Source organism: Phalacrocorax aristotelis, chromosome 3 (genome assembly GCF_949628215.1).
Source record: "Phalacrocorax aristotelis chromosome 3, bGulAri2.1, whole genome shotgun sequence".
NCBI classification, from domain to species: domain Eukaryota; kingdom Metazoa; phylum Chordata; class Aves; order Suliformes; family Phalacrocoracidae; genus Phalacrocorax; species Phalacrocorax aristotelis.
The window spans coordinates 92148401-92175590 of record NC_134278.1 but is presented as its reverse complement, the minus strand read 5'-3'; the positions used below and the strand labels follow the sequence as shown (position 1 = coordinate 92175590).

Genomic DNA, 27190 nt, shown 5'->3' with positions numbered 1-27190 from the left:
TGGAACCTGAGAAGTGCTGTTAACTGAACTGAGAATTTTCACACTTAGATGTATTCACAGGAGGACACCTTTTTTTCAGTTGTACTACCTATGCAACAAGTATACAGCGTGAGACTTTTTTTTCCCCTTAATGTAGGAACTAGAAGAATTTCTGCTAGAAATACAAATTTACCAATACAAGTAAGCGATTGAATTGCTCCCCTACGTTCACAACATTAGCCTTCGTAAGAAAGGAGCAGCACACACCACTGCTGTGTAGCGATGCCCCTGCTGTTAACCACTGTAGTGTTGTAAAGGGGCATGGTAGCACAGGGGCTGCAAGTGACAAAGTGACAAGAAATCCACTTTTGTGTTCAGCTGTAACTTGTGCTCTACCAGAGCCTACTCTACCAGGAGTACGTTGAGAGCTGTAGTCACCTTTAACAAGTAATTATCTTCTGCACTCATCAATATTATCTCCCATGGAAAAATGTGAAACATTTATAAATACCTTTATGGAAAGGCAAAAGCAGACATTCTCGATCAGGCAGGAAGCAAAGGGTTCTTTAAAACTGTTTAACTACATGTTTCGGGTAAGCATAGACAATACAGGAGATTTACCACACTCTTAGGTATTTCCATTCTTTTCTCTAGGCTTGAACTATTCATTAAGGATGTCTTTCAGTCAACATCCTTGCTCAATCACTTTTGCTGCAAAGAAGGGTGCTGGAATAGGACTATTGCAGGAAACTTCATTCCATCAAGGCATGATTTTCTGTGGGCTTTTTTTCTCCTTTAATAACCACCTACTAGTCGTTGAAGATATTCGGAGAGAACCCTGCCTTCCAAGATGCCCTGAAGAATGTACTGAAACCAAACGGTTGGAGTCCTAGAAACTCTGAAGCCCTAGAAATACTTAAATCAATACCAATATGTATGTTGTAGAGCTGAAATTCTCTTTTTCATTGGCACTGTGCCACTGATGCCTGGTTTGTGTCCGGACACTTCTACATCAGTTTTGTTTTCTTCTTCTTTCATTAGCCTTTGGGCTTCTTCCCCCATTTTCTTTCGTTGCTGCACTGCTTCTCTTTTTTTTTTTTTCCCTTTCTGCTACCTGTTGTTGTCTGCAATTAAAGAAAATGTGAACTGCTAAAGAACACGAGTCCAATTTTCAGCATACTTTAAGTTCCTGTCAGAAATGGGTTATAATTAATAATTTGCCCAAATATTTTACGATCTAAAAGCCACTCAGTTCTCAAGGATTCAGTGTGTCAGGGAGAACGTAGGACAGTTGTAAGGCCCAGAGCTATTTAGACAAATCTAATGCTTCAAGTAACAATACTAGCTGTCTTTTTCAAAATCAGACCAAAACAATTTGACTTGCCTAGGACATTGGCTTGTGTCCCTTCTTCCCCTCAGCAGAGGCATCAGAAGCTATCCTCTTTGTAATGCAAGTACTACAAACATTTTCTTCATGATCAGATGAGATGACAACTTCTAATGTTCCTTTTCAGGTATTCAGCATCTGTGTTGTATTCTATTGCTCAGTACAGATAGAAACAATAGCCTTTAAGGAAAAAAAAAATTAAAGTCTGCAGTTGTGTATCCTTTTAGCATTATTTCTTATCACTGCTATAAAACCCCAGACATCATTACCTGCTAGCTCAGAGAATCTGTCGACAGAAATAGGTTTCTAATTTCAACAAATACATGGCTGACTAGAGCAAAGGAAAAAAGTAACCCCCAAATCCACTTGTTTTATTCCCCACTTCAGCTAGAACACATCACTGAGTGGCGCTGGGGCAACAACTGGATCCATACTCCAAGTGGCACGTTGCAGCTCTCTCCTCGATTGCATAAGTAGTAACAGAATGATGTTAGGAGGTTGCTCCGGCTTCGCGTTCAGTTTATTAGATTAGAAAAATCTGTCAAGCTGCTTGCAAGAGGACTTAAAAATAAAAATGAAGCTTCATTAGTTTGAAAAGGTGAAATTTAACACAGATTCGGTAAGAATAAAGATGTGCTTATTAAAAGAGAATCAAGAATTCTCATTGACAAGGCCGTAAGGAGTTAACTTTCAACATGCCTAAACTACGCGTGCGCATCCACATAAGTGTGTAAAATGCAGAGAATTAAAAGCTGTCATCATTGGATGCAGCCGTGTCTGGTAGATGCCAACTATGGACAAACCGGGCACACAAAACTTAGAAGTATTTGAGGTACAAAGGCTTCATGTTATCTTTGGACTGGGCAGGACAGGAGAGGGACTGCACTTATTCAGTACCTTCACGGTTTCCCTTCATTGATTATTAATGGCCAGAAGTTTCCCTATGCTCTGTTAAGCTGCTCTGCTGTCTGTCATGGAAGAATGAAATTAGTAATTTGCATCAGGATCTACCTCCCAAGTTAACGGAATTCCCAACGGTGTTTTTGAGGTGATGTCCCACTGTTGTACATTCCACCAGAAGGCCAGGTAGGTGACAGTGCTGTCAGTCTAGCATATGCAGAGTAATAATCTTTGCCACTTTACAGTAGCAGATTTTTGTATGTTCCCTGCACCTCTGAACCGATGCAGAAAGGAAGACGGTATATGCGCACTAGCCTGCATGTAAAGGCAGCGGTATTCCAAAAAGCCACATGAGGCGTTAAGCAGTGCTGCTATTCATTTGCAATTCTGAAGCGAGGACAGTCACAGCAGGTCATGTTTCTGCCCCACCCTATAAACTGCACAACACACAACTCCTCTGCACAGAGAGGTGGTTTCCATGCACTCCGCTGGCTGAGTAATTTTATTGGACTCCAGTAGCATCCAAATGAGAGGAGACCTTCACATTACCTCAGACAGAGGAACTGAAGTCACTGAAAAATAAATACAAGCAATAAATACAACCACAAAGTGATTACCTTTTCACTGCTCTTTTACTTGGTCATTATTCCAAACATTGATCTCTATTCCAAACTTCCTATGCGTATTCAACATAAAGCTACGACCTTTCAGGCTCAGAAAAGGTTTCGTTTCTCAATAAAGAGGCACCTATGATGAACTACAGCCACAGGTGACTCATTCTTTCTGGGTTCCAAAGCAAGAATTTGAGCGGAGTTTGGATGGAATGATGCAAGCTGTTTAAACCAGGGAAGTATTCATTCCTGATGTCAGCCTTGCTTTGCATTCCTAACACAATTTATGCCCGGAAAAACCCAACTCACTGGTTAACAGAACACTAATTATAATCACTGTTAGCACACTCTTAGCAGACCTTCTTATTCCAGCGTGTTTTTACTTACTGTAGACCTACTGAATAACTGTAAGAAGAACGACTTCATACTATTCTTTTACTTCAACACGATTATAAATGCACAAAAAACATTTTCACACACGAGACATTTTATACAGTGCTGCTTATTCAGCCAAAGAGCATTTAGCTTGACTGTTCCTGTTGGGAAAAAAAATAAATTAGTTGGCATTTAGAAAGTCTAAAGGTGCAGATAGGTATCTACAATTTGCAGAAGCAACCAAGTCCTAACTAACTTCAATTAACTGAAAATCCAGTTTAAAGGAAAATCCATTTTATCGTCCACTATGTTGATCACTGCCTGGAAAATTTGGGTGCATCTCAGCCCAGAATCTGCTGGGGAGTGGGGAAGAAAGAGACTACAGGAACTTTGCAGGCACTAGTAGCCTACTGCTCAGCACTGTCTTCCAGAACGCTTTGGTGTCCAGGAAGCCATATTGGGCTTATTTCAACTGCTACACATAAATACCAAGCCACCAGAGAAAAGGTCACAGGATATAGTCTTCCCTGTTACTTAACGGAACACAGCCCTCCATTACTACACAAAAATGATTCCAGTCTAAGACACTTCCAGATACTAACTGAGCACCAATAGGTACCCAGACACAGGCAGCTAAGGGAGATCCTTACTTTTTCTGCACATGGATTTCATTCTCAATAAGCACTGCTGGAGTACAGTCAGCATTAAAACAGCTGAAGGCTCAAAAAAGCATGTATTTTTGTTCTTAAAAACTAGGATCACAGAAACATCTCCTGTGTCTAGTTTAAACGAGTTGAAGATGTTGTTGTGTCAGCTTGAGGGTTTCTAATGTTATTTTTAACTCTTTCAGAGGGAAATGAGCACGCACATGTCGCCCTCCGTGAGCGAGGATGCCGTGCCCAGGCTGAAGCCCGCGCTAACCTCGAAGCTTGCATCCCGGAGTTGAGCACAGAGAGGCGTCACCCTGTGAAGGCTTGGTGTGTTGCAGCAGCTGGTGCTGTGAGGTCTGGCGGCTGGCAGCAGGGGGGAAGCGGCTGCTGGGGGGTTCCCTCATTTGCATAGCCCAGCCCCCTCCGCGTGCATCGGAACGCCTGGGTCCCCCCTGTGGCAGTTTTTGACCGGTCCCTGCCAGTTGGGTCAACGGACCCAGCGCAGGCGGCGGATCCCGCTGGGGCTCCTCTGCCTGGGGTAAATCCCTCGGTATTTGTGATTCAGAAGAGGTGAAAACCGAATCTACGGGTCTCCTTAGACAACCTTCAGGAGCTGTGGGCTGCAGATGGGGGGGCACCCCCCTTGTCTGCTCCAGTGACTGGTCCCATCGCTGATCAGAAGTGGAACAGCTTGAACAGGTGAATCTGCCATTTCTCTCCTGGCCGTTGTGGGAGCTGTTTCGGGGGTGAGGGAGTACCTTGAACTCACTGGTTATATTGACGAACTCTCGGTTGCCTAAATATGGGACCGAGGCTGGCTCAGACATGGGTGTCTACATTAGAGACATCCATGCTTAGTCAGATGAATCCCACCCCAATCTCCTGTGCTCCTCATCAGGTCTATGACAGCTCTGCTGTTAGCCTTTACTGAAGCCAAGTACGGTTTCTGTCTCTTTTCTTTTTTTTTTTTTTTTTTGTTTTGTTTTGTTTTGTTTAACAGAAAGGAAACCCAGTCTTAGACATTCATTTGCGGAAGAAAGTTTGTGTTTGAAGATCACACTTGGATCTTCAAGTAAGTCTAATTAGATGCCTCTTCCTCTCCTGTTCATCCCTCATAGGCTTGGGCACTGTCCGTTTGTCCTGTTTCTGAGGACCGCTGCCCAAGGCACCTAGCATTGCACATGGACAGCCTGTATCTCCCGTTGCACCGTGAATTTTGTTAGCAGGAGTGAAGAATTTTTAGGGTATAAGCTAACTGAATTGCACTGAAGTGAAAAAAGCGCTGTATAACTTCCAAGAGATAAGAACGGAATATAATTGGAAGACAAATATTTTCAGCAAAAGATGCTGAAAAAGCATCTTTGAAAAATTATGAGCATAGCGGTATGGTTTTTTATTTAGGATTTTTATATGTTTTAGATTTAGAGTTTGAATTTCAACAAATTGAGTTGAATTGGTGTGGATAACATATTCAAAGGGCCACGTATTTCTTTCAAAGAAGAATAAACAAAGTAGCACCTGCAAAGACTGTTTTGGCTTTCAAGTGTTTTTGTATTTTTGAACCCAAATCTGCAAGTTCCTGTTAAATTAAAGTGTTCTAGAAAAATGTCACAGATTGTATGATCCACCCTTTCTAAAAAATTATTGTTGATGTTGCTTGGTTGGGCTGAGGCCCCTCAAGACATATATCTCCTTTTGTTCAGAAGACTCTCGGGCTGCAGCAGGCACCCAGACATCACAGAGATAATAGAGGATCCCGAAAAGAAGTCAGCAAGTTACAAAGGAGGAATGGGCAAGTAAAAGGCGAAAGCCTGAATCCCATCTGTCCTAAGCAATGATCTGCTCAGCTCTGGGCTGGTGGCACAGGCCACCTACAATTCAGGGTCTCGGGCACAAATCTTGCGCACTTAGGTGCTTATGTCCTTCCTGACAAAGGAAAAGAACATTAAAAGGAGATGCCTGTTACTTAGTTCAGTAAAGGGAAAAGAAACTTCTACTTAGGTCTGTTTGCCTCTTTTGGAGGCTGGACTTGAGCACAAAGGAGACGAGTGCCCTAGTAGCAGGCCGCTGAGCAGGCTGAGGGGATGCAGGGAGTCTGCTCCCAGGGAAGCTCTTCCACTTTGTATAATCTAGTTACTCTTGTACTGGGGGTTTGAAGCCAAGTACCCAGCAGGCACACCATAACTCTTCTCTCTCTCTCTCTCTCTCTCTGGCCCATTAATTGTCCTGATACCACTCCAGATCTCCTGAAAGTGGGACGCCAACTGTTAAAGGGAGATTCTCGCCTCAGGACGCCTGCAACCTCAAGCTCAGCCTCGCGCGTGGTCCGTGAGAAAGCCACGGCTCCAACTGCAAATCTGAGTAAGTAGGGGATGCAGATATGGGACTTTTGCAGGGAGCACCTCAGCCGCTGGGCTGTTGGACAAGGTGAGACCTGTGCCAGCCAATTCACCTTTTAGTGCCAAATGCCTTTTGATAGAGATGCAGGTCTCCTGGGGACTGTGGGGACATGCTCCTCCTCCATCTGGAAAAGGTGGCTGAGCTCCTGGCGTAAGAAGGGCACTGAGGTTTAGAGGTCAGAGTTGAGGCAGGTATGGAAGATGGCAAGAGCTGTGATCTTTAGTAAAAAAAAAAATAGTCTTTTTTATATTTAAGAAGCTTTTTTTCTCTCTTCTGCTCATTCGTTATGGAATATGAGTCAAATAAGAGAAACCGATGCTACACACACTGCATGCTCTTAAGTATTTGTTTTAAAATATGTGTGAGGTCAAGCTGGAGCAGGCTTTGCAATTTGTGTATCTACTGCAGCAAATGTTCTGCTCTTTCTGGCTGTTTTCCGTGGTTTTCAGCCCGCTTCACCTGTACGGAAGGAAATACTGTGCCTATGGAAAGGCCATTATAAATCTTCTCTTAGGAGATTTTTTTTTTTTTCTTGGTGCTCTGCTTGTAATTTACAATCTGTATTATTTATGCCAATGTTGAAAATAGTTTTCTGATGCCCTGGTTAAAATATTCTGAACATACTCCAGCTACATTCTACTATGAGCACTTCCACCAAACATCCGTTTTTATTTAAAGTAATTTTTCATGACATAACATGCATGATAGCCAGAATCCTGTGTTGCTGTTAAAGGGTTTTCTTTACAGTTTTCCAGCTGTATTCCTCCACCCCATGATAGAGTGTTGCCAGACTGATTAGAATACACAAATTGTATTCCCTTAATCTTCCTTCATAAACAGTGCCCTGTAATCCTGTCATCATTGTTGTTGACCAAATCAAAACATTAAAGAAAGCCTTTCTCTCAGACTGAACAAAGACAATCTTCAATCTAAAATATTTAGAATGCTTAGAGATATTTTAAGGCTTTAATTAATGTACTTAATTTAATACATTTTAAATTTATTTTTAAATTTTAAAATTTATATTTTAAATTTATTTAATTAAATCAATTTATTTAATTTTAATTTTTAAATGTAATTTTTTTTAAATTAAAAAACGGAAAGGATTTAGTTTTAATTAGGAATTAGTTAAATTAAAGCAATAAAAATATCAAAATATTTGTACCCCTTTTTTAAAAGAAGAAAGGAATTTGACAGTTTTCAAAATTTAGAGCATCATTTCAGACAGAAAGTAGAAAATTCTGTTTTTCCACTATCTGGCCATGTTTGAATTAAAATCAGAAATAGTTTCAGTGTTCTCTGAACTTTGTTTTTTGGTGACCAAATCACTCAGAAATTTTTTTTTTTGTGCTTTAGAGTGACATCTTTTAATCCTTTTTGAGCAGTGTTGAGTGGATATGTCTCTATATTCCTTCTGTTTATATATCTGTATTTGTATGCAGGCATAGAAAGCTAAGGGAACGTCTTTATCTTAGCCATGCAAATCTGACTGATTTGGTTTCACTGTGGTATATGGACATTGGGGAAGTTGGTGGTTAATGGGCTCAACAGTGGAAACTCAGCCATAAACAACTAAGCAGGACTTTGCAGATAGCGGTGGCATTTTGAACATTTGCTTGCTTTTACGTACCTAGCTATATAAATCCTGGGGAAGCTGTGTTTTAGATGCCTTCAATCTCTTTTGGTCCTCACCTGTCGTTATGATTCCGAGATTAGGAAGAGCCTGGAAGAAGGGGGAAATGCATGCCCAGTCCCTGTTCCAATAAATAAACCACAATTATGAAAAGAAAATAAAACCCAGCATCTGATAGAGCAACTGGACAGAGGTTGCCCAACTTTGCCCAAAACTCTAGATTGTAGAACTTACTTTTCTCAGGTGTGTTGGGTGCAGGGGTTAGGCAGGGTCTCCTGATGGAGGCAGGGGAGCTGTGGGAAATTCAGGCCTGTTTGGATTCCACTATGTATGTAGCAACGGGTGACAAAGACGTGCAGGCACCCTAAACTGGGTGAATCTGTGGAGGAGCTGGAGAAGGCCCTGATAAGCTGAGAGGACAGGAACCCCATCTCCTCCCCTGGTTCTTACAGCTGGACGCAGTGCGTGTCCCAGGTGGTGTGATGGGGAGATGATGTGCAGCCTCCTCCCAGTTCAAAGCTAAATCTGGCCCTGCAAATCCCAGGTGGATCCTTTCTCCAGTAAAGCAGAGAGCAGAAGAGAGCTTTCCTTGGGCTGCTTTTGTGTGGACCCTGATGTCTTTTGTGTAGTGTGAAACACCCAGCCTGGTCTTTGGAGAGGAGCCAGGCACCGAGCTCTTTTAAAGCTGACCTGCTTCTAGGCATGCCCAGAAACAAGAGTTTCACATAGCTGAGACACTCTACTGATTGAGAGCGGGATTTCTCAAGTGAGGTGGCAGATAGGGAGAGTGCTACTTCCAAAATTCCCCCCGTGGAGCTGGGGCCCTGGCATCCTTTCATAAATCCTGCTCCAGCCGCTGCAAGGTGGACATCGCTTCCCCAAGGAGCTTGAAATGTATTACTTTTAATGTGTTGTAACAAAACAGTAGATGTACCATATAATACCGTATCTTAGGTGTACTGTTATGTAAGTTGTGTTTAAAGGAAATGAAAATTCTGCAGAGTTTGTTTTGTATTTTATTTGGATTACAAGCCTTGTCTTGCTTCCATGTTGAGGCATTTCATTACAGGTCGTCTGTTCCTCCCTTCTGAAATTCTCTAAGTAATAGGAAGTTGTTGGCTTTCGAAGTCTGGGCACCTGGCACGCTGTGAGTCTTTGCTCAAGTTGGCAGAATACGGTGTGACCGCAAACCCTCAAGGATTAATAGGCTGAAAAAGCACAGGCTTCATGTCTGTCCTTAGTGTTCCTTAATGCTAAGAGTGCTACTGGGGGGAAAAACAAGCAAATGACAGCAGTCGTAACTTGACATTCATTGCTTTGAGACCCACCTTGTCTTTCTTTATAACTATAGAAATATAGTTTAGGCAACCTATCAATATACTGGGTAGGGTTTTACTGTTCGTTTCAGTAGATGGCACTTGATCTCTATTATTTTTTTGTAATAATTTCAAGGTGTGCGTTACAGTAAATGTTTGACTAGCTTTATGACAAATTTTGCTTTTGATCCTGGGATTGCAGGGCTGCTTAGTTAGTTACCTCTCAGATATGTTTCTCATTCTGGTGGTTTTCTCTTCCCTGTTGAAAACATGTAAAACTGATTTAAAATGTTTTATGCACATTAGAATGAAAACCATGTGCCTTATATTAAGGGTGATTGTGCAAAAGCTTTCAGCTGAATCAGGTTGAGCATGTGATTTCATGCGTTTGCATATATGCTGCGGACACATACCTGCAGCATTTGCTGCTGTGAATGCATGCCTGCGGGGTTTGTTGCTGTGCACCAGCCAGCCTCTCTCCTCCTTGTGCATTGGACCCAGATTTAGGAGATGTGTTGAAGAGGCCTCTGAAAGCCCTTTGTTAAACTTCTGCCACCAACATAACGGGACGGCTGGGATGTTGACCTAGTCTATGACTGAGTTCACTCCCTTTCTGTGTCCTGTTAAGTCATCCCTGCCAAAGATGGTGTTTTCCAGCTTCTAAAAGTACTTCTGACCAGCCTATTCATTTCTATTCAAGCAGACCAGGTAGTACTGCCAGGCATATGAGAAAACTCCTGAGGTGACACCACATGCTTCCTTATTAAAGACTTGTCCGTAGGTGGATTTACACATCACGGAGGTTTTTCCAAAACTGTCATATACAAGTTGAGTATCATGTTATACATCTATTGGTATTTCTTGAACCTCCAGTCTCAATGTTTCTAATGAGGTTGGAGTAGCAAAGTAGCATCCTTCCATCTCTGATCGAAAGAGCCTTTTGGTTTGAACAGAAAGATAAGTTGTCCAGACTGTTCTCTTCTCCGTGAACATGTGTTCCCCCAACAAAGGTCATTTCAGGATGAGAAGGGAAAATTGCTGGCAGCTGTTCTAAATTGGTGTTAGAAGAGCTCAAACTGCGTATAGAATCACAAAAAATAATTAGGTCAGGCTAATATCCGTACGAAGAATCTCTGTAAGGTATATAAAGCAGGAAAAAAACCCACTATGTAATGCTCTTTGTCTGTTCCAACATCTGCTCGTGGCTGCTCTGCAAATCCATGAATTAAAAACAATGAAGAAAAATGCTGGCTCAGGATACAGTGATATGCAGAGTCTACATGATGGCTCTCAGCCAATCTCAGTAATTAGTTTGTAGTGACTGTTTTTAGAGATGAGCTTGACTGACTGTGGTTTCACAGCATACACAAGCCACATTCCATATTTATTTTGAGATCTGCAGTGCTTATACTTTGCATGAATGCAGTTCAGATTACTACCAAAGCTATAGTATTTAGATGAGATTGGAAAACTGCTTAATGAGATAAATTTTGATTATTTGATAACAAACTTTCTTCCAAAGTAAGAAAAGTAGGTGAACTAGATGAGCAAAAATCAAGATACATAATTAGTTTAGGTCACACAACCAGCAGTATGAATTGAGGGGATCAAGTAAAATCAAGTTTAGATCTAAATGCAGGGAAGCAGGATCTGCGTTGAAGTTCTTCCCCAAAGTCTTCTGCCTGGTATTGAGCTGGAAGTCTCCTCACCCAGCAGGTTTGAACAGTTGATGGTCACCCACACTGAAAGTTTTGCTCCACGTCTTCTCTGACTGCATGTTTGCCAGCTGCCAATTTATCAGCTGTTACTGCGCTGTGCAATCAGCTGCAACATGATTAACAGATCTGTCTGATGAGAGGGCACAGGCAAGCAGTCAGGTAGATGTCCACCCAAGAGTGATAAGCGATAGCTTCTTTGGCCAGCGCAGTGGGATAGGGGAGGGGATGCTGATGCCAGGCATTGCTGTGCTCAGGATCTCACTGTCATTCTGGGAGCACAACTTGCAAGTCTGAGCTTGATGACTAAACTGCATATAAAATAAGAGGGGGTGGTTAGGTACTACAATCCAAGATTCACAGCAGAGAGCATGCCAGGCAGGAACGCACCTCTCCCAGTCCACAGGAGAGGCCAGAGAGGCGTGCCCGTCTCCCAGATTTGGCCACCTACTTGTACCCTGCTTGCGCCCATGCACGTGCCTCACATTCACTCTGAACCTCTGTACCAGAGCCAGACCACCTCTGTGAGTGCCAGCAACCAGCACGTTTCATTGCTTTGAACTACGGCCAGCACTGGTGCTACCACCCACCCTGTTTTGTGTGGCAGCTGAGCAAGTAGAGCTCGGGGAAAAGATCTGAGTTCAGTGCCCTCCTTAGACCAAAGGAGTTCAAATCCACACCTCTCACAAGAGTTCTCAACCACTGCAACCTACAGAGCATCATCAGCTTCCTCCACTGGCTTTAGACCTCGTGGTAGTAGAGGGTATCTGTCGGACATGGGCAGCGGCTGAGCACATGGGAGCAGCTTCTCTGTCACACAAAGAATAGAGCAGTCTACGTGGACGAGAGTCCTGATCCTTGCTCCCAGGATTATATCTGCATTTACGCAGTTACTGTTGGATGTGAAATTTATAGCAAAGTGCAAGGCAAGAGTCTCATGTATAGTAATAGTAAATCGCATGGTAAGTCAAAGGCCAGGGACTGGAATAAAATCACGCTGTCGGCTGAGCTTGACACTGTGAATTGAGTACATTCCCTGCTGGGAGCCTTTGCCCTCAACATGGGTCATTTTTTAAAGGGTGTTATCTGAAGAAAAGCCGGAAATGCTGAAGCAAGACTTCATCACTTCTGTGCAGCTTCTTTTTCTTACATTTGTTCGTGCATGTGAGCAGTCTGGTTTTCTTTCCTAGATTGCTTGTGGTGTACAAAAACAATCTTGCAGGAACAACCCCATATTAAATAGAAAAGAAGTAGCAAAAATGTTTCCTGGAAATATTACTGCTTACGCTGTGAAAGATTGAAACTGGAGATGTAGCTGTGAGTTAAAAGTTTTAAGATAAATTAAACTTAGTCTTTTAAAAATACAGATTCTTTCAATAAAGGGCATTACAACTGAATTATCTCTACTTTTCCAGCTGTTTCTAATGGCTTTGCTGGAAGTTCTTATGCAGTCAGGCCCCCTCTCTTCCCTTGGGGTCTCTAAATAAAGCTATCTACAGGGACAGCATGCTACTTATTCCTCTAGCAGCTGCACTGGAGTGGTGAACTTATATTATTTTGTGTTTTTGTCTCTTTGCTGTGTAACAGGATGCTTTTGAAGGCACGGAAGCTCAGCAAATTGAAGTGCTTTACATTCTGAGGACAAGCTGTCTCTGTCAGCGCTGTTTCATTTACAGCTCTGATTCACTGGGTGACTATATGCAAACCTAGCATCAAGAATGATTTTTATATCTATATATACACACACATAGATATATATTAAGAGGTCATGTTTATGGAGTCAGAAGATAGGTAGTTCTGTGGTTTCTATATTTTGGCAGCTATGAAAGAGTGGTGAAGTTGCAAATAAGAAAGGCTTACACAAAAAGACTAAATTAGCTTAAAAGATTTACTAAACTCAGATGCATCCTGAGTTTTAGGAATCCAGTTCTGCTCAGCTGTCAGTGTTCCTGTCACAGGTATTACTTCTTCCTTTTTTCTATGTTGTAACCTTACCATTTAGATAGCACATGGACAATCAAATGCACGCAGGAAAGTTTGAGCTTTATTCTTATAGAAGGAAAAATATTACATGCTCAAGTGCAAGCAAAATTTGACTTTTGAGGCCAGAAGACCATGCCACAAGGTATCCAACCATCTGTAATGGCTATAAATAGCAGACTGGGATGCTATACTCCAGGCATGCATGTATGGTTATTGTGTGGATCTGTGTAAGAAATGTATATACTGGCTCCATATACATACGTACGTATGTGATGCGGTTGCATACTGTCCTGGCAGACCAAGTATACCTAAGCTGTTCTACCTTGCCCAGCCAATTGCAGTGCTGTGGCAGGACGGTGTTAGCTCCCTAAGCAGTGGTCCTCCAACCCATGGGGCAGATGTGCACACACGTCTGACCTACCCTCACTGCCTTTTCTGCCTCTGCCTGGGTTGTGCCAGCTGGCACTGCCTGCACTCCTCATCATGGGCAGCACAGCATGCAGTCGTGGGGTTGCAGGCTCCCCTCTCCCCTCCATGTCAGCTAGAGCTAGGTGACTGTAGTGGTGCTGTCAGGGCAGCAAGGAGGCTAAAAGGCAGTGCAGAAAGCATGATGCTGTTTGCAGCACTCTCTTAGCTCAGTGCCGTTGCCCACTGAGCAATAAAGTGCAGGGACAGCACTTGATACTGCACTATTTCACTCCAGTGTCTTGCAGGCAAGAAGCAATCCTGGAAAACGTTGCAGTACTTTGTTGGCCATCACTGTGTTGTTCTTCCCGTTGCACAGAGCGGTGCACAGCTCTGCTCCTAGGGAGTGGGTGTGCTGCTGCTTGTAGCCTGCTGCAAGGTGGGCTGGGGCCAGAGTGACGGGCCTCTCAGTGTTGGATGCCACTACGCGTGGCATGAGCGTTTCCGTCAGAGCATAGTGCCAAGTTGTCTTGCCTGCCAGCACTGTGACACTGAGTGGCTGCAGCATGGAAATATATGTATGAATGAATTTCAACTGAGATCCCGCTTAAGCTGATGACTCAATATGTGGTATCCTTTGTGGGAAATGTTGGGTAAGACAATCCTCTTAGTCAGGGGAGTCTCAGATCAGGGCAAAACAAGTGTTATAGCCAGTTCAGACAAAAGAAATGGTTTTTGAGAAATGGCAGCCTCTTTCATGGTTAATGCTGCTTAGGTGGTTTGTTCTGGGACTTAGATGTGTGAGGTTCGCAATCACATTGTCACAGCGACAAACCTAGTCAACTGGGGTACAAGCCGTGCACATCACCATCAGTTCTGCAAAGGATTTAAGAAAGACTGTGCAGCTGAAGGTTTATCCACCCCAGTGGGGGATGATGGTATCTGCAGATGCATCATGGAAAATATAGCAAAAATGGGGTTCATGGTAAGTCTGCAGCTGCTGGCTGGGGGTGTCTGTGCGTGAGACGGTGCCCAGAAATTCTCAGGTGAGAGATGCTCGCCCCGACCAGCTGTTTAAAGGATGTTGGAAAGTTATTTCCATTCCCTCAGATTAATGTCATCGTACAATATTGTGGCTTTGCAGTGTAAGGCCCAGATATGGCTTTGGACATCTGCCATTTGAGTGACAGACTGAAAAAAATCCTAACTTTAGGGTGGGTATTTTTCCAGGTGATAAGACTTTCTTAGTAGCTCTACCTACTACTGATTGTAGCAAAATGAAAGCGGTTTTCCCTGTACATGCCAGGGCTTGGGAAATAAAAGCTGTGATCCATAGAAAGTCAGAAATCAGGTAGATGGCTTAACACCCCAGAAGCACTTGAGAGCCGCGCGTGATTATTGGATTGATTTAAGGCTATTAGAGCTGCTTTACTGTCCTTCTGTGTGCCACGAGAACCTGCATATGTGTGTACATACGCAGACACATATACCCTATTAGCCTATACACATTTATATGTACATGTGCATGTATGTGTACATCGTCTCAGAAACCAAAATGGAAGCGGCTTTTCCCCCAGCGCGTAGTCTTTTCATATGGTTTAAAGCAAGCGAAATCTGCAGTGACAGTTGTGTGCTGCTGCAGGAGCCATGTGAGCAGCCTGATTCTTGTATTGACGGCTGTAAGAAAGCAAACAGGTTGTCACAACAAATGTTCCTAGCCGTGTCCTAAAAGGGCTTCTTTAGTGTGAGGGGTTTGTGTCCAAATGGTTTTTCTCTGCTCTTGTTTAAGTGCCACTTCTGAAGAAACGTTGCAAATCCAGAACAAATCACGTGCTTGACATCAGGGATGTTGGAAAATTCATGCAACTGCTAAAATTCACACAGGATGGGCAAAGGGATGATGCCTGTTGTTCATTGTGATTTTTAAAACAGCCTTTGAGTTATGATTTCCACTGTGTTTTTACTCGTCCCTTTTCTTTTCCAGGGGTTAAAACCAATTTTAGCTCTTCAAGCAACACAGGCTGTACCTCAGTGCCTGAAGCCCATGTGTCGGCTGCTGGAAGCAAAAGGTCTTTTTCTCACAAGTAAGCAAAGCAATTTTTCCTGAAGAGTGAGAGAGTTGCTAGTGCAGAGAGAGACTACTATGTAAGGCCTTGCAGCTAATACATAAAATACCACTAGTGTGAGTTTTGAAACAATTTGGCTAACACTATGCTCTTGGGCAGCACTTACGCTGATGAGAACTGTAATATGAGAAAGGGGAAAAAAAAGCTATATTTTTTGAGACCAAAACATGTCAGTAGGCCAGATCAGCTGACAGGTATTTTTTTGTTGTTTGTTCATAACAAGTATGGGAGATACCCTCAGGTAAGACAGAAAAGACTTCAGCTGGAGTGGAGGAGGAGACAACTGGGTATATGTTGCTTAACAGCAGTACCTCTAAGAAGTTAACCTTAACCTTTTGGTCTTATCACTGTTTTCTCTTTGTAATAAACTGTCAGCTTGGCATGTCCCTTTCCAGGTCATGACCTTATTTTTTGTAGGAAGAAGTAGACAATATTGCCTTTGATGCTTTTGTATTCAACACCCTTGCCCAACCTTTCTGTAACTAAAACTATATGCAAATAAAAAAAAAAAATATAAATGAGTTATCTATCTAAACAAATCTTTCAAGAAAGATTTCTGTAAGATTTCTCCCTATCATTTGTGAAGTGCAAATCCAGAGAGCTTGTGAATGCGAGGGTGAGGACATTTGGGTGGAGCAGCGCACATTGTGCTCCACCCACAAAATCCCTGCTGGTTACATTTGTTGGAGCAGGTGCAAAGAGTTCAGATTGACAGGACGGGTTTCCTGCCCTTTGTGGAAGTGCTGGCAAGCAGGCCGGGACTGGCAGTGGGATACCTCTATGCTTAAGTCACACAGATGTCTCTGAGGTCGGAGTGTGCCCCAGTGCACAGAGATCGGCAGAATGATGCTTAATGAGCAGTTTCCTATCTGTGTCATGAGACTGTTAGAAAAATAAACATTACCTAAGCACTCTCTAGATTAAATCTAACCAGTAAAGGTACTGGCCGGGGGGGGTGTGTGTGTGTGTGTGTGAAAAATACTAAGTATAATATGAAGCCCTAAAATCACCTTACTTGCAGTAAGATTCTGTATCATTGCATGTATTTCTGTGCATTTAAATGTAACTTTAAATTAGAGCATCCTGACCCACTTAATTAGACAGAAGGCCTCTGTAATAATGCTCCTTCAATTGCATTGCTGCGTTACGCACAGTCTATGTGAATTCTGCCTCACCCAAGAGTTGATGCTGTACTGTACGAAGTGGAAGGAGAGGTCTCCTTTGCGATATGTTCTCTTTTAACTGTTTGACTCAACTTCCTCTGAAAAATCTCAGTGTTGTCACAAACCACAGTCCAGCACTTCGTTGTAAAATAATTATAAAATCACCCAAACCACAGCAGTGTGATGAAGGTTTGCAGCAGCCACCTTCCTTATAAACTGTTCCATTTTCAGAGGAGGGACGAAACCAAGTTAGGGAATCTTGAGAAGAGTTCTTGCTTCATAGTGCTGTGGTATTTAAATTTTTATGTTCAAGCCTCTTTGGTTGGCTGGATTTGCCTTTTTCTTTTCTGAAACCAGCCCGTTCATTACAGTTTAGAAGAACCAATTCCATGAGAGGATGTAGGTAGCAGTGTAGCAGTGCAGGAAGACAAACCAAGTGAGCAAGCGAGGAACCCGCCTTGGGAAGCTGTGCTCAGAGCACCTCAGTCCTTTGGCAGTTGCCAGGAGCACAGACACCAGTTGCTTTCAAGCCCACAGTCGACAGTCAGGTTATTTAATAAAGAGTGGGAAAAGAAAGGTAGATACGTATGAGGGAAACTGGAAGGAAGGAAGGAAGGAAGGAAGGAAGGAAGGAAGGAAGGAAAGGAAGGAAGGAAGGAAGGAAGGAAGGAAAGGAAGGAAGGAAGGAAGGAAGGAAAGGAAGGAAGGAAGGAAGGAAGGAAGGAAGGAAGGAAGGAAGGAAGGAAGGAAGGAAGGAAGGAAGGAAGGAAGGAAGGAAGGAAGGAAGGAAGGAAGGAAGGAAGGAAGGAAGGAAGGAAGGAAGGAAGGAAGGAAGGAAGGAAGGAAGGAAGGAAGAAAAAAATCTGTGGTTTTCTTTGTCTATTTTAATACTATTTCAGCCTGCTCACAGTAGGGTTTGAACTATATTTAAGCAAATGAATGGTCAGGCATTGGAACAGGCTGCCCAGGGAGGAGGCAGAGTCGCCATTCCTGGAGGTACTTAAAAGATGTGTAGATGTGGCACCTCAGGGCATGGTTTAGGAGACTTGGTGATGTTGGGTTGACAGTTGGACTTGATGATCCTAGGGGTCTTTTCCAACCTTAATGATTCTATGGTTCTCTTCTATGATTCTATGAATAGTTGACAGTGGCAGCTGAAGCACCCTCTATGCCAAAGAGAGAAAGGAACAGTGGCTCAAACAAATCTGTTTTCATCACACACTGTGATCCCTCAGGCTGCTTGCCAAGGAGCATGAAAGCAGTCTTAGAGCAAACCTCCACGAGCAGGCATCTCTCTGCAGGTCTGGCCAGGGAAGGCTGAAGCGTGGTTCTTTTGGCACTAGCCCAGGCTGCAGTCCTCTCATTACTTAATGGAGTCAGAGGTTCAGGGAATGTGGATGATCTGGTGGAGTCAGTGGGAACCGTGCTAGCCACAGAGAAACGTGAAAATGGCCACCGTTTCCCTAGATCACATAATTCAGACTGAGAGCCCCAGTCAGTGAAAGAGTGTGCAGTGGCTGATGACTTCAGGACTTTCTTCCCGGCCACTCACAGTTATCTACCTGTTTTAGTGTGTAGACAACTTTGTGCGTGAAATAAGACACATAATGAGTTGTGTGATAAAGATAATCCAGTATGCTTTAACCATGTTGGTTCTCCTCCAGTTGTGGCCTTCATGGTCAGAATAATGGATCCTTATCCAACAAGTCCAGACCCAGCCCACCTGCTTCCCGTGAAAAGGTCCCTTTGTCAACACTGAGCAAAAACCAGCCGAGTCCTGCGAACACCCGTCAGAATTATGGGGCTTCTTTAGCCAGCAGAAGCAACTCAGGCTCAAACAAAGGAAGTGACAGCAGCCAAGTGACGAGGCAAGTCTTTATTTCAGCATCCTGGTGTTCAGCACACTGACTTACCTTCTCTGCACTCAAATGGGGCATCAGCTGGTTGTCTGGCTTGCCAAAGGGGTCGTGTTGCTCCTCAGCATGGGTGTGACTCTTCATATTGGTGGCTCGACAATCAACAGTGTGCTCTATCCCATGTAAAAGTTTGACTGTTTCAGTACTGTAAAATTCAAGGTTACTTTTAGTCAAAGCACTTTGTAGCTGGTTTTCACTCCAAGGCAGGCTCCTTTCCGTGGTTTTATGCTGTCAGTTCTCATGTGGCTTTCCTGGTTCTTTCACAGAAAGGTCCTTTCTCCTTTGGAGAGAGTTGGGTGGGGTTGTATAGAAAATATTGTATGCTCGGGTGAAAATTCACCCTGCCCGGCCTTAGGTACCTCTGCGTGCAGTTTCCTCTACAGGGAAGAAAACTAATACCTGCAGGAGCGTGCAACACGTATTGCAGAGAAGAAATTGTTGTTTCTCTCCCTCCCTCTCTCTCTCTTTCCTCCCACCCCAGGCAACTCAACAGCCAAGCATGTCAGATACACACCTAAAGCTAGACAGGATTAATGTAGGTTTCAGGGTGCTCGGCTTCTTAACTCACATGTGGAGCTGAACTCAGTCTGTACGCTTCCTTACCTGGCTGTGTCTGCAGCTGGGTGCCCTTGCCAATGGCCCAGCTGCCTGCTCTTGGGCACCGTTTTGGGTGAGGAGATGGCTAGGTGTTTTAAAGTTAAATGTCTCATTTGAGGTAATGGCACTGAAAACAAGTATGATAAATAGTAAATTTTGTACTATAGCCAGAAATCAGCCATTTTCTCAAGTACTTTGATTTGCCAGAGGGAGTCACTTGTGTGGACACTGAGGAGCCCAAAATGAGTCAAGCGCCATATCAGTCTATGGGATGTGTTCCTTTTTGCCAGGACTGAAGAACTGTAGGAGTGATGTTATGTGATGGTGTGATGGTTTTTTTCTTTTCAGGCGATCAGGGAAATCTATTTCTTGTGGTCACAATTGCAGCACTAAGCCAGAAAATCCGGAGCGGTATTTGACTCCTCTGCAGCAGAAAGAAGTTACAATACGGCATTTGAAAAAAAAGCTGAAGGAATCCGAGTGCAAAGTTACAGAAAGGTATATTTCACTTCAGAAATAAGACTGGACAAGATTTATTCAGGAGCATTAAGGGATGGGAGTCCTGATCATTTGTACTCTTTTCTTGACCATGTAAAGTTTTCATTAAGAGATTTGAAATATGGTCGGGCTGATTAGGTTGTTTTCAGGTATTTAAGGTTTCATTGTGTGCTCAGTGAATATGTACCGTGCACTTTTGTTACAAATATGGTTGTCTCTTTTTCCCTTTTTTTGAACTTTCCCGATAGAAGACTTTCAAAGGATAGTTCTTCACCAGCCTACTTTAGCACTGAGACCTTTTATACATAAAAAAAGTTCCACCTCACTCAGAAAATACGACCAAAAATGTCCCCCTTTTCCCCTAATGAAAGAAAAGCTCTGACACAAACTAGTGTGCCCGCTTGTGGTTTTGTTGCTTAGATATGGACTTTTTTGCAATAGCACTTTGTATGGATGCTAAGCGAAGAAGCAACAATGTACATTACACAGCAACAGATGTTGTCTCTTTTACTAAAGCTGTGCTCTGAGAACTGGCTTTCCAGCACACACAACCCAAGCGGGCACAAAGGGTTGTTTGAATGGAGCCCCAAGGTAGAGTCCCAGGGACCCCTTGGTCCTGCTTTGGGTGGCCCGACATTTGTACCTGTGAGGGCTGGATCTCACGCAGGGGGCCCTTCTCCCCACTTGCTTGCAAGTGAAGGCAGAAGCCTCTGGATCCATGCTGGGCTGGGGGGGTGCAAAGCAAGCCGGGTGCCTGCAGCCCTGAGCCATCCTGCTGTCTGAGGCCACTGTTGGCTCTGGCTATACGTGACGAGCTGCTGGCAGGCACAGGGGACACATCCAGGCAGCTGTTTGTCATTTCCTCCAGGGTGAGGCAGTAGATGAGATGTTAAGCGCTGTACTGGTTGGACCTAACCCAGAGGCCACCACTTTCACCTCAAAGTGTCCAGGATCACAGCATAGCCCACAAGGCTGCTGGCTGTGTGGCAAGGTTGATGACTCCAGCTAGGAATCAGCCAGTGTGTCTTGGCAGCCAGCTGACATCTCTGCCAGTTCTCTCAGAGGTGGCAGCAAACGATGCATGGAGGAATTTGCTTCTTCCTTGGAGCATCTTTGCAGCATAGCCACCCCAGTGAGGTGGAGCCTCACGTTGACTCTTTAACTAGGCAGTCACCAGAAGTGTTACGATATTTTTATTTTGCTCCAGGGAAAGAGAAATCGAAAAGCTCAAAGCTCAGGTGGAACGTATGAAGGACGACTGGATCGAAGACGAGTGTAATCATGTGGAGATGGAGCTGAGCCTCTTGGAAGCAAGGAGGGAAATTAAAGAACTCAAGCAAGTTATTGAGAGCATGAAGAACAGCTTGGCTGAGAAAGACAAAAAATTTCAGAAATACTTCCTAGAAATAAGCATTGAAAACAAGAAACTGGAATCTTTGGTGTCGAGCATGGAGATGGCCCTGAAGAGCTCTGTGAGAGATGAGCAGCGCCCGGAGTACACGTGTGACTCTGAGGGCAAGCCGTTGTGTACCAGACCCAGACCCAGCCGTTGTGTGCCAGACAGCCCCACCACAGAGGACCAAGCTCTGGAGGAGCTGGCAGATAGTGGGCTGTTTCTTCATGAGGACACAGCTAACGGGACTGATTTATTTGAAGAGAGTTTGACCACCACAACCCCTGAGTTGAGTGAGCCAGCTCCCTCCAATTCTACTGTGAATCAAGAGATGCTTGAAAATGTTCTGGATGAAAAACTAACTTTTTCCCAGGAGGAGGAGGAGAAAGTCAGAAACATGATGGTGGAGCAGACCATCCAGACTGATGTGGTGCCATATAGCCTAGAAGGGGAGCAGTTCATTCAAAACATGTTCAGAGCTCAGAGCTCAAGATGCCTGTCCTCTAAGCCCGCCTTCTTCACTGAAGGAATTGGGTCAATTTCTCTTGAAAGCCTCAGTGATTCTGGTATCGTAGTGGACTTAACTCCAGGTGAGCCAAACTCGACCATCCTTTTGTCTCCTGTGACACCTCCATGCAGGAAGGTGGAGCACGGAGTTAATGAAAACCATTTTGTGGAAGAACTTGATTTTACAGAACCTGATGATGATGAAGTCTTTGGGTACGTCAATACTGTTTCTCAGACAGGAATAAAGAAGAGATACTGGAGCAGCAGACTCGCCAGCGATCTGGCTGTAGCAGCCCCTGTTGTAGCAACTATCATGCGGCCTTTCAGTACTCATGGAGCAGGAACAGATCTCATTTACAGTACTAGAGCGTTGTTTTGCAGTTCTGTCCTAGTCCACCGTTTTGCTCTTGACTATTTGATTTGCCCTATAAATCGGTTTGAAAACATGTTACTTGTTTCAGAATGGAAAAGGTAAAGCCTTTCTACAGGATGTTTGTAACTGGCGTTTTTTGAGAGTACTGCTGCCTACAGAAATAGTCCTCCTGCTCCCAGTCACCATGTTCCCCACCCCCCCACCCCACCGTGCTGGTGTCTTTCTGGTGCCAACATATCTGCACAGTGAACATGACCAGGGAGATCAAGGAGAATACAGTGAGTTCTCTTTCATGTTTGTTTGCTGAATGTTAATTTGTTGTTTGTTAAGCTCAATGAGTTTCCCTGGCTGCTTCACTGGGCAAATATACCAGCACTTTGCACTGGCTCAAGAGTAGCGTGAGACATGCACGGGAGCAAACGGCCAGAGAAAGGTGGGCTATTTCTTTAGGCAGCACTAACCTAAAACTTTTGTGAAATTACAGTGTTGAGTGACACGGAGGCTTGTTCCCGCTAAGGATGTCACACATGTATTCCAGAGAGCATGCTAGTGTTATCCATTCGTTGTCCAAAGAGTCAGTTCAATTTAGAGGTAAACCCCCTATTCCCCAGGCAGTTTCCAGCACATTGTTTGTTCCTGTCTTGTGTAGTGTTCTTCTCAGTTGTACAATTGCTTGAGTGTTTCACTGGTCTTGTGTGTTTACAGGGACTGTAACCAAAAAGGTACTTTGTTGAGAGTCTTGAAACGTGTTAGAAAGATAAGTATAGGTGTAGGTACAATTTGAGTGTTAATGTTGTTTTAAAGTTTTAATGTGTTGGAATGTTGTAGTCATATGAGCCCTTTGAAATGTATTGTGCTTTAGCTTATTGTTTATTTAATTGTTTCATTGTAAATTACCTTTATAATCACAAGTTCAATGAAGCCTGTTAGAAATGGTAAATGTGTGAGTGTTTTATTGTAGCAAAGCCATATAAAATAGCCGGTCTCAGCTGAGCTATTGGGCACAGGCAGAGCTGGCGGAGGCACTGTATCAGGGCATAAGGAACCATCAGGACCCAAAGAAGAGAATTCTGCTGAGAAAAACTTCATTACAGCTCCAAGCATAAGCACTCAGGCAGAGAAAAAGGCTCCAGTTGGTCGGTGGACACACATGCCACCTGCATGACTGCACCCATGCTGAGTTAACAAATGCAAGTGCCTAATCTTTAATTCAATGCAATCTTCCAGAAGCTTGTAACTGCTCATTTCTGTGCTGCCAGGAGAGTGTCAGTCTTCCCGGCATTTAACAGAAGTCCAGAATACCTTGTTTAATTAATCTGAGAGCCATGCAGTCTCAGTGTGCCCGCTGAGATGCCACTGTGACCATCAAACCAGAAATTCTTCCTGTCCAAAACTTGAAATCCGTGCATAGTTCAGAGGAGGGCAATGCTAACCAACAGGCGACATAGCGGTGTTTGCCTGCCTCCACCCAACCTTTCAACAACACCTCTGGCCGGTTAAACCTCACTGGCTTCCTGTTCTCCCCTCCAGCAAAGCAAGTGTAATATTTCTCTGTGCAACCCAGAGCAGAAGAAGCCTAGTGAAGCCAGACAACGCCATGCACTGCCCTGCCGCTTTGGGGAAGAATGGAGTTATTAGCCACAAGGAAGGAGGAATAGTTGGCCAGCATGTGGGGAGCATTTGCAACACTCAAGAGGGTGACATGCACCAATGCTTACAGAGGCAATTCAGAGACCTTTTGCATCCTTGTAATGCCTGGGTTCTGAATTACTTGTGTTTGCAACAGATTCCCTAGTGTTCATTAAGCATTTCACTAAGGAAGAGAAATCGAACAGGCATGTTGATGTAACACAGGCTCCAAGAGTTCACAAAGATGAGAACACGAGAGCGCCTTGCTTCCTCTGCCAGCAACTTCCTCTTCCACGCTCACCTACCTTGTTGGGTTCCTGCAGGCCACTTGACTTGCCTTATGACACTACTGCAATACATAGTTGCTGCAAAGTCACTTTCAAAAGCTTTTCTTTTAAGTACCTGGGCACAAGGGCCAAAATTAATAGGTTGGCGGGTGGAGGGGATGGGACTGGAACACATGACACAACATGCCTTATTGCTACTTCAAAGCATGTCTGTTCAAGGCTGAGAGCGCAATATTTTATATGGGATTTTACCATCTTTATCACAATTTTGGGTCTCTCTTTAACAGCCACTATTGTTTAAGTGATCTTTGCTTTGAGCGGTGGTGAAATGGAGCATAGTTTAGAGGACTAGTTTAGATCTTCAGTTCTAGGAGAGAGATTCACCTGTGACTACGTGGGTGTCTTTTGCAGCAAGCAGGCAACAAAGCAGTATGAACCTACACTTACATTTAAAATGTCAATAGGCTGAACTCATTTCAAACCATGTTTTGGACGTGGTCCATGTTTAAGACACAAGGCGCTAACACCAGAATAACGTCAAAATTGCTTCTTGCCCTTAAAAATCTTCTGTCCGCTCAACTCTCGTAAGTTATTTAACTATGCTCAGCAAGAGAGTTCCCGTCACATTCCTGATAGAAGTCCGTGCTCTGATCTCTACCTGAAATACAGCTTGCTTCCAAGCTGCCACCTTTCCTCCTCCATCCTGCAAGCATGTAGACAGCTCAAGGTACCCTTTGTAAGAAGAGGCCTGAAGTACCACGATAAATGCTCCAGTCCCAGACTTTGTGGGACTGGCCTTTGCTCCCCGATCCACAGAGGCTATCCCAGTTGTTGTGACAAATGTACCACCTTGATTTTTCCCCATCTAATATTTGGCTTTACTCTTAGTCATGATTCACCTGGATCCTGCTGCTGCTGTATGGAGCAGCTAGGGGAGGACCATTAGCCTCCAAAGAGTTCAATAAAACCTCCTCCTTTTTCTGAGTTGAGAAATTGTTCATACCATACTGAGGCAAGAATTGAAGTCTTGCCTCAAAGTGTGCAGGTGGGGAGGACAAGCAGGGCATAGGTTAAGGGTCAGGTAGCAGGTGGCTGCTTGAATTCATGCTTACAGGGTAGCATAGGAACCAAGGCGGCTCCTTCCCTGGTTGAAGCAACACCTATTGATAATCCCATTATGCATTTCTCTATTTCTCTTTCTAATCCAGGCTCAAAGAAGCCTTTCTTTAATATTCAGCTGAAGAGGTACCCAACATGCCTCTCAGCTGCTGAAAACACCGAGGCACAGGCACTGCCCACCGCCTCACCAGAGATTCACCTGCATGCTTACTTAGGTCCACCCACTCACAAGGCTCTTCTTCACTTCTGATCACTTCCTCATTTTGCCTTCTTTCCCCCCCCAAATCAACTACCTCACCTAAATCCCAACTGCTAGAAATGCGCTAAAATTGAACCACTGTTTTATTTATGTCCTACATGAGCAGAACAGGGGAGCATTTTCCTCCAAAACCCTTCAGACAAATGAACATGGGGCATTGCAAACACAAGCAACTATAGCGCAGGAAAACATATGAAACCAATGCATGCTGTTTTGACATACAGACTGCTACCTACGAGAGCACTGTACCCTTTCTGGCATTATGTCAGGACTTGGTAGAGTAGATGGGAGCAATTCCTAGAGCAGTTGTGCTCAAGTACAGGCAGGGAAATGGAGGGAAGAACAGCAAAACAGTGTGAGTACGCAGCAGGAGAGGGCAAAGCAACGCAGGAGGGCTGATGTGCAGGAGGTGGCAGCACCTAATCGTTTTTAAAACGGCTGAAGGCTCAAAAAACACGAGCATTCTCATGATGCAGTCAGGGGCTTTGTTTCTAACTTCTTAACTAGCCAATGTTTTGTTATTTTTAATAAATAACATCTATTTGCACCTATTTTACATTGTCTCAGAAATAGCAATAGTAAGCACTAAACTAATTTTTTTAGAAAGATGCGATGTCGCTTCCAACCTAAACTAGGCAACAGGTATTAGGTTTCCCTGCCCTGTGTCAGCAATAGGGAAAGAATTACGACATGTGCCTCCTTGCTTCATCGGTGTGGTTAAAAGGACAGACGCGGATTGCTATTAAAGCTTATTCACAGACTTTCTTCTTATCTCCAATCCACCATCAGATACTTTAGAGGTGTGTACTAGGAGCAGATTTGCTTGCCATACTGCTGTTCAGTCTGGACAGACTGTAGTCATCGATTCTACTCCAGCCAGAACACTTGCGCAGAAGATACACACAAAAGTGCATATTGTTGCTTTCTAAAAGGTATTTTAAAATTTCACATTTCTCAATGACTTCTTTAATGTCTGAAAATTGCTGTCAAATCACTTGGTCTGTGCAAGATTTTAAGCAGCACGACAAGCATACTAAATATTTTTTAAAACTTTTCTCCATGACAAAGGCCATTCAGATTAAGTCTTACTGTCTTTACTTTCTCAAGTGCTTCTCTTTTAAGCAGAACTTGTGTCTTACAACTTAGTTAAAAATTCTATTTTTCGAGGCAGAGGTGATCTAGTCCCCCCGCCCCTTCCCATTCTGTTACAACTTCACAGGACCCTGGATACACAGGGAACCCGTCTCAGGCACAGGATTTGCTGTCCCCACTCATCTGCCACAAGACAGCCCATGAATTCAGGGATAATAGCATCCGCACAGCAGAAGATGCAGGAGGTATTCACTGAAGTTCTGAGCTGCACCTAATAACCACATGGACCCTCCTCCTCCCACACACCTTGCCCTCCAGCAGACATTAACTTTTCTTCTTCATTAAACTACTGTTGTCTTCTACTGCCTATTTACCTTGCACGCTTTTCTGACAGGAATCCCACTGTAAATACATACAGTAAGTGTACAAAAATGGAACCTGAGAAGTGCTGTTAACAAACTGAGAATTTTCACACTTAGATGTATTCACAGGAGGACACCTTTTTTTCAGTTGTACTACCTATGCAACAAGTATACAGCGTGAGATTTTTTTCCCCCTTAATGTAGGAAGTAGAAGAATTTCTGCTAGAAATACAGATTTACCAATACAAGTAAGCGATTGAATTGCTCCCCTACGTTCACAACATTAGCCTTCGTAAGAAAGGAGCAGCACGCACCACTGCTGTGTAGCGATGCCCCTGCTGTTAACCACTGTAGTGTTGTAAAGGGGCAAGGTAGCACAGGGGCTGCAAGTGACAAAGTGACAAGAAATCCACTTTTGTGTTCAGCTGTAACTTGTGCTCTACCAGAGCGTACTCTACCAGGAGTACGTTGAGAGCTGTAGTCACCTTTAACAAGTAATTTTCTTCTGCACGCGT

The 27190-nt window shown here is 43.8% G+C and overlaps 1 protein-coding gene across 1 annotated transcript in view; it reads left to right on the top strand.

The window, feature by feature from the left end:
* Positions 1 to 22029, top strand: part of LOC142055659 (uncharacterized) — a 35656-nt gene extending 13627 nt beyond the window's left edge. Inside the window, 6 exon segments of the mRNA XM_075089777.1 lie at positions 15339 to 15438; positions 18308 to 18511; positions 19505 to 19654; positions 20862 to 21528; positions 21530 to 21587; positions 21590 to 22029. Of these exon segments, the coding sequence (XP_074945878.1) occupies positions 15339 to 15438; positions 18308 to 18511; positions 19505 to 19654; positions 20862 to 21528; positions 21530 to 21587; positions 21590 to 22029 (1619 nt within the window).
* Positions 22030 to 27190: the final 5161 nt, after the last annotated feature.